This window comes from Sinocyclocheilus grahami, unplaced genomic scaffold (genome assembly GCF_001515645.1).
Source record: "Sinocyclocheilus grahami isolate Dianchi unplaced genomic scaffold, SAMN03320097.WGS_v1.1 scaffold1716.1, whole genome shotgun sequence".
In the NCBI taxonomy this organism is placed as follows: domain Eukaryota; kingdom Metazoa; phylum Chordata; class Actinopteri; order Cypriniformes; family Cyprinidae; genus Sinocyclocheilus; species Sinocyclocheilus grahami.
In genome coordinates this window covers 95,164-106,883 of record NW_015506895.1, presented here as the reverse complement: position 1 = coordinate 106,883, position 11,720 = coordinate 95,164, and the positions used below count along the sequence as shown (strand labels likewise).

General features: G+C 35.6%; 2 protein-coding genes across 2 annotated transcripts; both read left to right on the top strand.

Moving 5' to 3' along the window:
- Positions 1-5,696: 5,696 nt before the first annotated feature.
- On the top strand, positions 5,697-8,297 carry LOC107572197 (lecithin retinol acyltransferase-like). The gene is made up of 2 exons (XM_016258621.1): positions 5,697-6,263; positions 7,568-8,297. The coding sequence occupies exons 1-2, from the start codon at positions 5,745-5,747 to the stop codon at positions 7,718-7,720; spliced, it is 672 nt and encodes a 223-aa protein (XP_016114107.1). The 5' UTR covers positions 5,697-5,744; the 3' UTR covers positions 7,721-8,297.
- A 1,640-nt stretch (positions 8,298-9,937) lies between these two features.
- LOC107572196 (lecithin retinol acyltransferase) lies at positions 9,938-10,486 on the top strand. Its single transcript, XM_016258620.1, has one exon. The coding sequence runs from the start codon at positions 9,944-9,946 to the stop codon at positions 10,484-10,486; it is 543 nt and encodes a 180-aa protein (XP_016114106.1). The 5' UTR covers positions 9,938-9,943.
- The last annotated feature ends 1,234 nt before the right edge of the window (positions 10,487-11,720 follow it).

Sequence of the window (11,720 nt, the reverse complement as noted above, 5' to 3'; positions counted from 1 at the left end):
GAGTGACATTCTTTACTTTTACATTTCTACAAAGGTCCACAACAAGGTTTCTTCATTCTGTTTATTTTCTGCTTAGGTGTATCATGTAGCTCTGACTCTGCCAATAACATTGTTAATGTGGCCAGGCTGTGACTTGATTTTATGGTGTGAAACCATATAGACGACAGATATAAGGCATGGCTGACCTGAGAGTCAACTTCAGCGTCTGTGAACTTAAACAACTCTGAACTCTGCCTGAACCTCTCTAAAAACCAGATGGAGAGCTGCTTCCATTTCACAAGTTCACAAGATGCAGCCTGCCAACTCTTCAGTCTCCCAAACAAAAGATAAGAAATGTCACCACCATTGAAGCGATCATGGGAGGTCGTTGCCGTCTAAACTGTACTGAAATGGACAGAAAGTCTTAGGTCATTTTGAGGTTATTTAGTACAAGGCCTGAACTGAGATCCCTCCAGTTGTATATATACCACAATGAAGTTTGTAAAGCTACCAGACCTTCCTCATTAATATGCTTGTGGTTTTTATTGGCTTGTATACAAATGTTGTATTGTGAGGATTATTAGACCTTGTACAGAGCTAAACCGTAGCTCAGCAATACCCAAACAACTATACTATTCTAATGTGTACAAATGAAGTAATTTACATGGGGCCTTTACGTAAGTGAAACAGGATGGATAAGCTGAACACAGCTTCAGAAATGTTTGTAAGTGCATTTGGAAAAAATGGCTGCGTCAACGCTATCCATCTGACTTTAACCCTATAAATTCTACTATCATGTTTGACACACAAGTTTTGAAATACCTGTTGTACCCAGTCCACTGCATTTGTCATCTAAATTAGTTTACACATTTTTTTAGCAAGTATATTATCCGTTTTAGTGATTTTTAAAATGTCCCCTTTCTCCTGCTTCATGCTCTATGAGCTGTTTTTCTTAAATTTGACTTTTCTAATTATTATTTCAGGCGTTACAATGTTAAAAATATAGATATAATATTAGATATTATAGATATTATAGATAAAATGTGTTTATGTGGTTTAAAGTAAAACAACACACATTATTTTCCACATACTGTACATTATTGTTTCTCCTCTATGCCCCGCCTTTCTGAAACGTGTCAATTTTTACAAAGCTCATCGGTCTGAAAAGCGAGGTGTGCTGTGATTGGCCAGCTATCCAGTGCGTTGTGATTGGCCGAATACCTCAAGCGTGTGACAGAAATGTTACACCCCTCACCATACTGTTGATGCCGTGTCTGGCCGGAGCGACGAGACAAAAACATTAAAACCCATTACAAACGAGGCATTTGTTGCATCCAGTGGGGACATAATTACTGATTATAATGACGTATACTGTCTTTTTACGCATTATGTTGCATCGTGCTGCGTAAACGTAAAACCCTGTCTGCATTTGTGATCGGAGAAATGACAAACAACAACTGCTACTCTACACTGCCCAAAACTCACTGATGATCCATCAAAAATGTTGAATCATCAGTGGCAAATCCTTTAAATGAAAACGTACATACAGACTGTGAGTCAGAACTGCCGGCATTGTAGTCTACTCTACCAGGATCAGGAAGCAGTCCTCCATAAAATGTGATGTACTCATCTGGATATTTGGGTTAAACTGTTCTGGAACAGTGTTGTAAATACAACTTAACCACTGATTTGTAGTCGTGTCCTCTTTTGGAAGGCCAAACAAAGTAGTTTCGCTTTCACAACAAAGCACACAGCGTCTTCATGACATGGCGGCAGCGGCAACAATACTACAGTGAGAATAAAAGTTACGCCTTCTTTCTTTGCGTGAACATTTGGGCGGCATTATGCAAATCTTCCCACATAGTGAGGTAGATATGTGGGGGCGTGTTAGAACGAGCCGTTTTAGGTAGGCGTGGTTAACTCTTAACTTTTATAAAGAATATCTCTTTGGATTTGAGACTTTAGTCTTTGCAACTTTACAGATCTTCTTTATGCACCAAGAGCTTGTAACACTCCAAAGAGAAAAGACAAATTGAAATGGCACTCTGCTGATCCTTTTTTTCTTATAGTTAAGTATAGTGCATTTCTCAAGAGTACTCTTATCTGGCATCCCGCAAATATGATCATAGTGAATTAGTGAGTGGGAAGGTTATAGCGAGGGCAGTGTAAGTTCAGCGGCCTTCACTTCAAGTGTGGCTCTGCAATGACCAGTGTTTCACATCTGCCCTTCAGACCTTAAACTGCCTGTTGATCCCAGCTGCAAAATATTCAACACAAAATAAATAGCTTTGAAAGCCACAATAGTGATTACACAATAATTATTTATGCTACACAAAAGCCTTTTACAAATGAGGAATGCATGTGATTTAGACAGGAGACATTGAACGTGATCACAAATGCGTATATATATTTTTTTTATAAAGCATCTCCATTTTATTGCATCACAGTGCACTAAAAAATTTTTTTAACTATTTTAACTTTAAATTTTAACTATTTGTCACCAGTATGGACGTTTTGTTGTGTTTTCTTGCCCCATGTGCTCAGTGTGACCTAGTTTCTGTCTCCCGTTCATTATCATTTGGTTCAGGTGTGTCTTGTCATTAGTCCCTCATTTACCTGTGTATTTAAGCCCCAGTCTGTTCAGTCTGTGTTTGTCGGGTCTTAAATGTCATGTACATGTGTCTCCAGCCGTTCCTTGTGTGGATTGAATTAAAGACTGTTACTTTGATCTGCGTCTCTGTCGTTCGTCTGTCCCTCCAGCAAAGAAACCGTGATACTATTGCACTTACTAGTTATACTTTAATGAAATCTGCTTAAATGAAGAGTTATCACAGCCAAGAGCCAGTAGTAATAATACTAAACATACAGCACCTTTAATTCTGTTTTAGATACGATGACACATGTCCAGTTCTAGCTCAACAAGGAAAAACAAAACTGGCCTATAATCAGCTACAGGTACCTTGAGATATTTATTGGGTCCCTCCCTGATGTTACCACCTGTCTATATATTTTAGACCACTTTAGACCTTGTGATTACTTTATTACAGATACCTGTACAGATAACGATAGCAGATAGCAGCTACGATAATTATGTCTCTATTTGTTTCTCTGTTTTTGCGTAACTAGGATTTACACAAGCTTCAGTCTGGATCCAGAACACCTGAGAAGAGATGATGCCAACCCCTCAGAGGACCTCAGATGATGCCAACCCTGAAATAACATAAAGAACAACCATATTTTGCTATAAGTTTGATTGCATCATATAATAATTGCTGTTAATAGTGTTCATCGTCTGTTTGATTACGTCTTTAATAGATTTTTCCATACATTAACTGACAGTCACCACTGATAAGCTACTACTAAATATTGTAGAAACCTAATTTGCTGTAAAGTTGCTTTGCAACAATTTGTATAGTGAAAAGCGCTATATAAATAAACTTGAATTGAATTGATTTGAACCTTCACCTCTCCCAGTTTGTCAACTCAGCTGGCAGAAATCTTCCACAAAGTCAACAGTGTATCCATATAGGCAGACTTTGTGTGCTGAAATACAGCTGATTTAAAATTATGTTTGAATAATTTTATGCTCATGCTTAAAGCAATAGTTCGCTCAAAAATGAAAATTTGTTGAAAATTTACCCTCAGGCCATTTAAGATTGTAGATAAAATTGTTTCTTTATGAGAACAGATTTTGAGAAATGTAGCAAACTTGCTCACCAATGGATCTTCTGCAGTGAATGGGTGCCATCAGAATGAGAGCATGTTTGTAAGAAACAAATTCATCATGAAAATGTTTCTAACTTCAAACTGCTTCTTGTGCCTAAAATAAAATCCATAAAATTGCTTTGCAGTGAAAAAGTTGTCTAATCTGAATCAGACGAGAAATATGCACAGATCAAGCACCGTTTACAAGCAAAAACAGTTCAAAACAATTCTATACAATTTTGTCAGTGGATTCTGATGTGAGAGGAAAACAGGGGACTTTTACACTGGAGGAAGCAATATTATGGATTATGGACTGGTATTTTGGCCAGAAGGGACAGTTTGAAGTTAAAATGCATTAATGGTGGATTTGTTTCTTACAAACATGCAGCTTTTCATTTAACAAGGCGTCCAAGTAATGTTAACAAATAATCAATTATGAGCAAGTAATATTTCTCCAAATCTGTTCTGATAAAGAAACAAACTCAATTACATTTGGGATGGTCTGAGGATGGTTACATTTTCAGCTAATTATGATTTTTGGTTGAACTTTTCCTTTAAGAACTGATTCTAAACTAATTACATTACTTGATTTCATATTATAAACTATATATTATAAAGTGGAAAAAATTTGTAACTGCAATATAATAACAGGGAAAAAGGTTTCTGGATTTTTTTTTTCATGCATTCACATTGTAAAAAGAATACTGTTTTAATTGTTGTGGATAAAAATTCTCATAGTGTTTCTGTTTAAGATGTCATCAAATGGCTTCTTCTCCTGTCTTTCCTGATTAGCCGCTGATATGTAGGTTAAATAGCACTTGGAACCAAACATTGTGGAGGAAGAACAGTGATTCTGATTTCATGCACTAGATCAGACAAATGGGTCTAATGATTAAAACAGAAAGAGGATCTGGACAGATCTGGGTACAAAACATTTCAAGATTATCTGATGACCTGATTACGACAAAGAATTGCTATTACACACCACTGCTAATTAAGGCCACTTCTTCTGTTGACGCTTGTTGCAGAAATCTTTTGAGTGCTCAGGAGAAAGCCTGGGAGGACCAATGTGTATGAGAACAGCAAGGGTTATTGTCAGAGGATAATCAGCCCCTGCCTCTAATTAAGGGGCTAGCGTTTCAGAGGCTACAAAATCACCTCAAAAGGGACTTCAAAACATGTTTTGAGCAGAAGAGAATATGGTTCTGGATAAGCTTCTTCACATGTTTTGAAACAGACATGTAGTTTATGAAAAAGTATGTACTATTTAGTGGCCACAAAATATATGGATTTGAAAGTCTTTTTAAGCAGTGATACATAAAAATGTTTAGTTCTCTGTTTGGTTTATTTAGTATGTTCATTCACAATCACACAGTTGAGTTGATAAGCACATTTATTTACGTTGCAGAGTTCTTATATGTGAATAATTGCAATGCAAAAATTACATATAAAAAGACAAACCATTTCTATATATATTTCAGTTACACTTTATTAAGGTGTCCTTGTTACAGTGTAATTATAAATTTAAGTATTAAGTAATATGAATTAACTACATGTACTTACTGTAGGGATAGGGTTAGGATTAGGGTTTGGCTTAGTGTTACTTGCATGTATTTATGCCTGATTAATTGTTATAATAATAGTAAGTACCTGTAACGTTTAAAGGACACCTTAAAATAAAGTGTTACCTATATTTCTATATATATATATTCTATATATGGCATATGTACTGTAGACCTATGCATGTATGTGGATAACGGTCGTATATCACGAATGCTATACCAACGTATTTTACTAAACACAGCCTATTAACCAAGAACATTCGTTTTTTCTTCTTCTCAAATTTGTTATTGTAAAGTGCTACCAAAAAGCTTAGCCTACTGTTTATGTGCGAACACTACACAACTTTAAGTAATCGAGTGTTGAGCATTAAAGTGGTTTAGTGTGGGAATGTAACTTCAAGCCAATCAAAATGCAGGGGACCTCCTCGGTCCTGAAGCACATGCCAAATATAAATTCTCCATCGACTGTGAAGTCTGTGAAGTCTACAAGTCATAAAAATGCTAGACTCGCTGACGCTTCTATTTGAGAAATTCTTTCTTTTCTCAAACTTTAATATTTTTACAAGTCTATGGCAGGAGGAGCCAGAGCGTGCGGTGAAATGGCCAGTGCTCAGGAGAGGAGATCTTCTGGAGGTGCAGCGCACTCTCTTCATTCATTACGGCATCTATCTGGGCGACAACAGGGTGGCGCACCTGATGCCTGACATCATGCCAGCATTAACCAACAACAAACAGCTCATCAAACCAGTCGTCACTAACAAAAGACTCATATTAGGCTGTATTTACAGAAACGCGAGTATCCGCGTGGACTCGGTTGAAGATTTCGCGTATGGAGCTCAGATTATGGTCAATGATATGGATATGAAAATGAAGTGTCAAGCACTGGTGAGCGAAGAAGTCGCGAGGAGAGCAGAGAAACTGCTCGGCGACATTCCGTACAGTTTATTATGGAATAACTGTGAACATTTCGTGACATATTGCAGGTACGGGACACCTGTGAGCCAGCAGACAGAGAAGGTGAGTTTTTTTTTACATCGAATCTTTTAGTATTATAATAGCCTACAAAATATGATGCTCTACTTATTAAAATATCACAGAATTAATATTGGTAACAAAATATTATAGGATTAATAGGCTACCATGCTATCTAAATGCCAATATTTGCAGCAAACATGCATTATGCAATCTAGGAAAACCCGACACATAGTGAAATTTTACCTTTTTTAGGTTTTGATAGGCTACCATATGAATACTGGGTTCAAGCAATTTCCCAAAACTGTTTTTATTTTGTCCATAGCTTGAGCGTAACAAGTTATGCTATCTGAAGTTGGCTGATATAGCCTAGGCTAGCTAGCTATGATTTTCAGGAATGGAATTGTGAGAATAACGGGTTTAAAGTGAGACGGGTTTCACTTTCACTTCACGGGTTTCGCGAGAGCTGTCTGTCAAGCGCGCTATATTGCATCATTAGGCCTACACAAACAGACTAACGTTACCCTGAAGAGGACAGTTTTCCGTTGTTTATCATGGGCATACATTTTGATCACCCCTTGTATGTTTAGGTAGCCTAGCACGAATAGTGTACCTTGTGGTTTACATTTAGAAAAGCGAGCGCAGCGCGACAGTTCGCGCACCTGTGCATATAACAGACTGTCATCGGTCTCCTCCTCTTTAAGTAACTTCATCATCCAATCCTTCATCTCTGGATGTGAAATAGTCCATATAACATCGTTTAGGGCACTGGCATCACCAAGATTGAGCAGACTGAGACGAGCAAGATCGTTTAAGTGAGCAGCTACCTCTGTGTTGTTTTCTTGCGCTCCGCCATATCACGATATTAAAAAAAATAAAAATAAATAAACTTTGCGTGCCGTAGTTTACACTGGACTGGAGGGAAATGTGCATTTATACACCTTTATTATATATGTTACGTGGTTTATTTTAATAGGTTAACTGTTTTGTGGTGTTAAGAGAAAGCACCTCCGCAGCGCGTTCTTAAAAAAATACACTATTTTTCTGCAGTAAACAAGTGAATTTTGCCAAGATATTTTCAGAGATGATAGACAAGATGTTATAGAATAGGCTAATAATTTAATGAAAAACTAATTTTGACAAAAAAATTGACATTCGAGCTATTTTTCGAATTTCCTGAAAACGTCCCAGCGCCACATCCGACGGGTTTTCCCAGATCACTAAATAAGCCTATATTCTTTAAAAAAAAAAAAAAATATATATATATATATATTGGTTGGGGAAGAGACAATTGAATTTGATTTGGACAAAGTCTGTTAATGATATGTTTAATGTATTTTCTTTTGCAGTTCTGTGACTGTCTGAAAACCATCATTCGGGACCAGAGAAGTGTGGCCTTAACTGTTGGAATAGGAGTGATGTACATCCTGTGCGTTGGCCTGGCACCTTCAACTACATTACCCACAATCCTTATTCCCTTCATTCTGTGGATGGCTGGCTGAGAGACACTTTCACTACAGCACATTAAACAACAAAGCTCAGTTTTAAAGGGGACAAGTACAAAACAATGCAATCCATTCGTGCAGCAGTGGAATATGTGTAAACATGCAAAGTCTGATTATGTAGTCAAACAATGTTTAAGCATCAATTGCTTTTTTTCTTCGATATATGTTAAAAGATGAGCTCTTTCATTTAAATAATTCATGACATGCTGTTAACTCTGCATATACAGCAATGCTGTATATTTTTCATCTTAAACCATATACCTAAAATTGGTAAATCCCAATATTGTTGTATAGCTTAAAGTTACAGATTGCATGTACTGTTCACTAAAGGTGCCTTATATTTGTATTAAGCAGAAATGTTTATGATCACTGATATGGAATTTAACTGATATGATCCATTTTAATGTACTATGGACTGTGATTTAAGACATAACATATATAAGTAGTCCTACTTGTATTTTTTTATTGTTTTTATTAAGCTCTGACGATGCTTGATTGTGAATTTGTACAGTTTAAAATGTATATTTAATACCATAAGTTTCTGAATGAGAACCAGAACAGGAATAATTATGCAGACAGAACAATTTGATGAATTTTGGCATTATGTATAAATAAAATTATTATTTCTGGTTACTGATGTAAACAGTTGATTGGATTTATTACACTATTTTCATTCAAATAAAGCTTGTCTGACCTGTAACTGAACTTGTGGAATTTGCGCAAGGCCGGTTGCATAAAAGGTTAAGACTAGTTAGTTAGTAAAAGTTAGTGAGCTATTTTTTTCTTTTAGACCGGTCATAATTTTTTAAAGTTCAGTTACATAAAAATCCAAATAATAAGACTGATTAACCCTTGGCTAACTGCTAGTTTGTAGACACTGTCTTAACATAGAGTCTAAGTTTATGCAACTGGCCCCAGGTTCTATAATCTGAGCTGTTCACCTTTTAGTCTGATTTGCCATCACTAAGCTTTTTTAGGCCAGGTCACAACTACAATAATAATGGGGAAAAAATTATTTAAAATATGTATTGCAAACTTCTTCCAAACATTAATTCATATGGGGAAAATGAGGAATAAAAGAATTTAATCAATGAATAATGGCATGGAAGCAAGGATGTGAGGTGAATTTAAGAAGTTTAAATAGTGGTCTAAAACAGTGGCTCGCAACCTTATGACCCTCCATTATTCAAGACAATATTAAGAGCCCTCCTAATTTAGAGACCTAAGAAATAAAGGTTAACAAAGGCCATAGAGAAACAATTTTGGTTCCCCAAAGAACTATTTTTGTTTCAATTTTTTGTGAAGAACAATTTAATATTCTAAAAAACTATAAAAAAATTTTTTCCATATACAGTATCTCACAGAAGCGAGTACACCCCTCACATTTTTAATAATATTTTATTATATCTTTTCATGGTGTTGAGTTATTTTGAGGGGACAGCAAATTTACACTGTTATACAAGCTGTACACTCACTACTTTACATTGTAGCAAAGTGTCATTTCTTCAGTGTTGTCACATGAAAAGATGTGAGGGGTGTACTCACTTCTGTGAGTAACTGTAAATTATTATTTTTTTATATCAGCAAATAGCCCACCATTGTTTGGCTGGGTCAGATAAAATAAAATGATAAAAGAAACCAGTCTAGCAAAAGGTAGATTGGCTTGACGAGTAAACATGTTTGAATAAGTTTTTGATGCAGCCGTCCCAAATTAAATCTGCCTTTTCTTCTCCCATTCTTCTCCCTATTCCCATTACATATAGATTCTCAATTTGTTATCACACTAAAAGTTAACCTGGTTTTGAGGTTCTCAACTGCAAGATTTTGTGCAAAGCCACCATCTTCAGGAGAGTCTCGGGCCTATACGTGACCAAAATTATGTGTATATAAATAACATACTTATTATACAATTGGTCAAGTTAGAAACATTCTTCAGGTTTTGTTTAACCTATTCTAACAAGTAAGCATTATACAATAATTAATCTTGCTACTGCCCCAGGACTTTCACCTCCTGGCAATTAAGACTTATTCAGCAGGCCATTTAAATAACTATTTATACACAGTGTGGCTTATATAAAACTTGTGAAATTACCTTGTCATAGTCAACATGTGATGCACAAAAGCTGCTTTATTCACTGAACCACATCACTCCTCCCAGAGCAAATGAAATAAATTGAACAGATGTGAAGTGAACAGCATCACAGTAGACTGCCTTCAGCCATGATCGCGCTCAGACTGCTTAATTTCTTCTTCATCACCTCAACACTGGAGGATGAATATGAAGAAGACAGACGGAAGAAAACCTACGACATCTCTCTTTACAAGCGTGGTGACCTTTTGGAGGTATCCAGGACTCTTTTTAAACATTTTGGAATCTACTTAGGCGAGGGTCGTGTTGCTCATTTCATCCCAGACATCCTACCAGTGTTCACTAAAGAAAAGTCCATCACTGAGCAGATGGTGACCAACGAAAGACTGATTTTGGGAGTTTTAGCCAAAGCAGCTAGTGTCCGTGTGGACTCTTTGGTGGATTTTGCGTACGGTGATTGCATACAGGTCAATAAAATTGACAGTATGGTCAGTGTACAGCCACTGAATGGAGAGGAAGTGGCACGACGTTCAGAGAAGCTGATTGGATCTTTCTCCTACAGCTTACTGTGGCACAACTGTGAACACTATGTCATGTACTGCCGCTATGGTGTTGCATTTAGCTTCCAAACCTTTCAGGTAAGAAAACTAAAAAGGTGGAGGGTGGATATATAAACAATTTGAATATTGATACACAATAAATCCTTTTTTTTTAAGAATCCTTAATGCTCACCAAGGCTGCATTTATTTCATCAAAATACAGTAAAAGCAGTTATAGTATGAAATATTATTAGAATTTAAAATGACCTTTTTTTCTATTTCAGTATATTTAAAGATGTAATTTATTCATGTGATGGCAAAGCTGAATTTTCAGCAGCCATTACTCCAGTCTTCGGTGTCATATTTATTCTAATATGTTAATTTGGTGCTCAAGAAACATGTCTTTTTATTACCAATGTAAAAAATTGAATATGTAAATAAATAATCTTATTTACAAATTAAACATTTATATGTATCTATTTCCGGCAGCTTTTTGGAGTATTATGTATTGCGAGATTATGCAGTTAATTGGGAGTATGAGATTAAGAGGAGCCTGAAAATAACATTTTAGTTTAATGACAAAGCAGATTTTAACATAAACTAAGCTTTGCTTTCTATGTGTGGACATAACAGTCACACACTAAGCCTCCCACAACATTTATTTACTTGTCCACTTTTGTTTCCAAATTCCAAACAGGATTTCACAATTTCCTCCTACACAAGCACAGATTATCTCCTATTTGAATATGTCAGTGAACTCCTCTCCTCATGGTTTATTCCCCATAAATAGAGCTGAGAAAAGACGAAAGGCATCTTGTGCATTTTTTAGTAACCTTAACCTCATGTGCCATGAAAAACTGCTAAATGCAAAAGACTAAACAGGGTTATTTTCAGAGCACAAGAGCCTCGTTTGAGCTATAGCTACAGTTCATAGCCTTTTATATGGAGCCAAACAACTCAAACTATGAATATGATTCATTGGTCCATTTTGAATTTCTAATTTGTGTGTGTGTGTGACCCTGGACCTCAAAACCAATCTTAAGTGTAAATGTTTCGAAATTGAGATTTATATATTTATATGCAAAAAAAAAATCTAAATATTCAGAAAATTGCCTTTAAATTTGTCCAAATATAGTCCTTAGCAATGCATATTACTAATCAAAACTGAAGTTTTTATATATTTACGGTAGGAAATGTACAAAATATCTTCATGGAACATGATCTTTACTTAATATCCTAATAATTTTTGGCATAAAAGAAAAATCTACTTTTATATATATTTATTCATCATATATATATATATATATATATATATATATATATATATATATATATATATATATATATATATATATATATATAAAATAAT

What these genes read in the sequence shown, in the direction of transcription:
- LOC107572196 (XM_016258620.1), top strand. Translation starts at nt 9,944, where the DNA reads ATGATCGCGCTCAGACTGCTTAATTTCTTCTTCATCACCTCAACACTG.
- LOC107572197 (XM_016258621.1), top strand. Translation starts at nt 5,745, where the DNA reads ATGCTAGACTCGCTGACGCTTCTATTTGAGAAATTCTTTCTTTTCTCA. An exon ending in TGAGCCAGCAGACAGAGAAG is followed by an intron (nt 6,264 to 7,567) that starts GTGAGTTTTTTT and finishes TTTCTTTTGCAG; the next exon opens with TTCTGTGACTGTCTGAAAAC.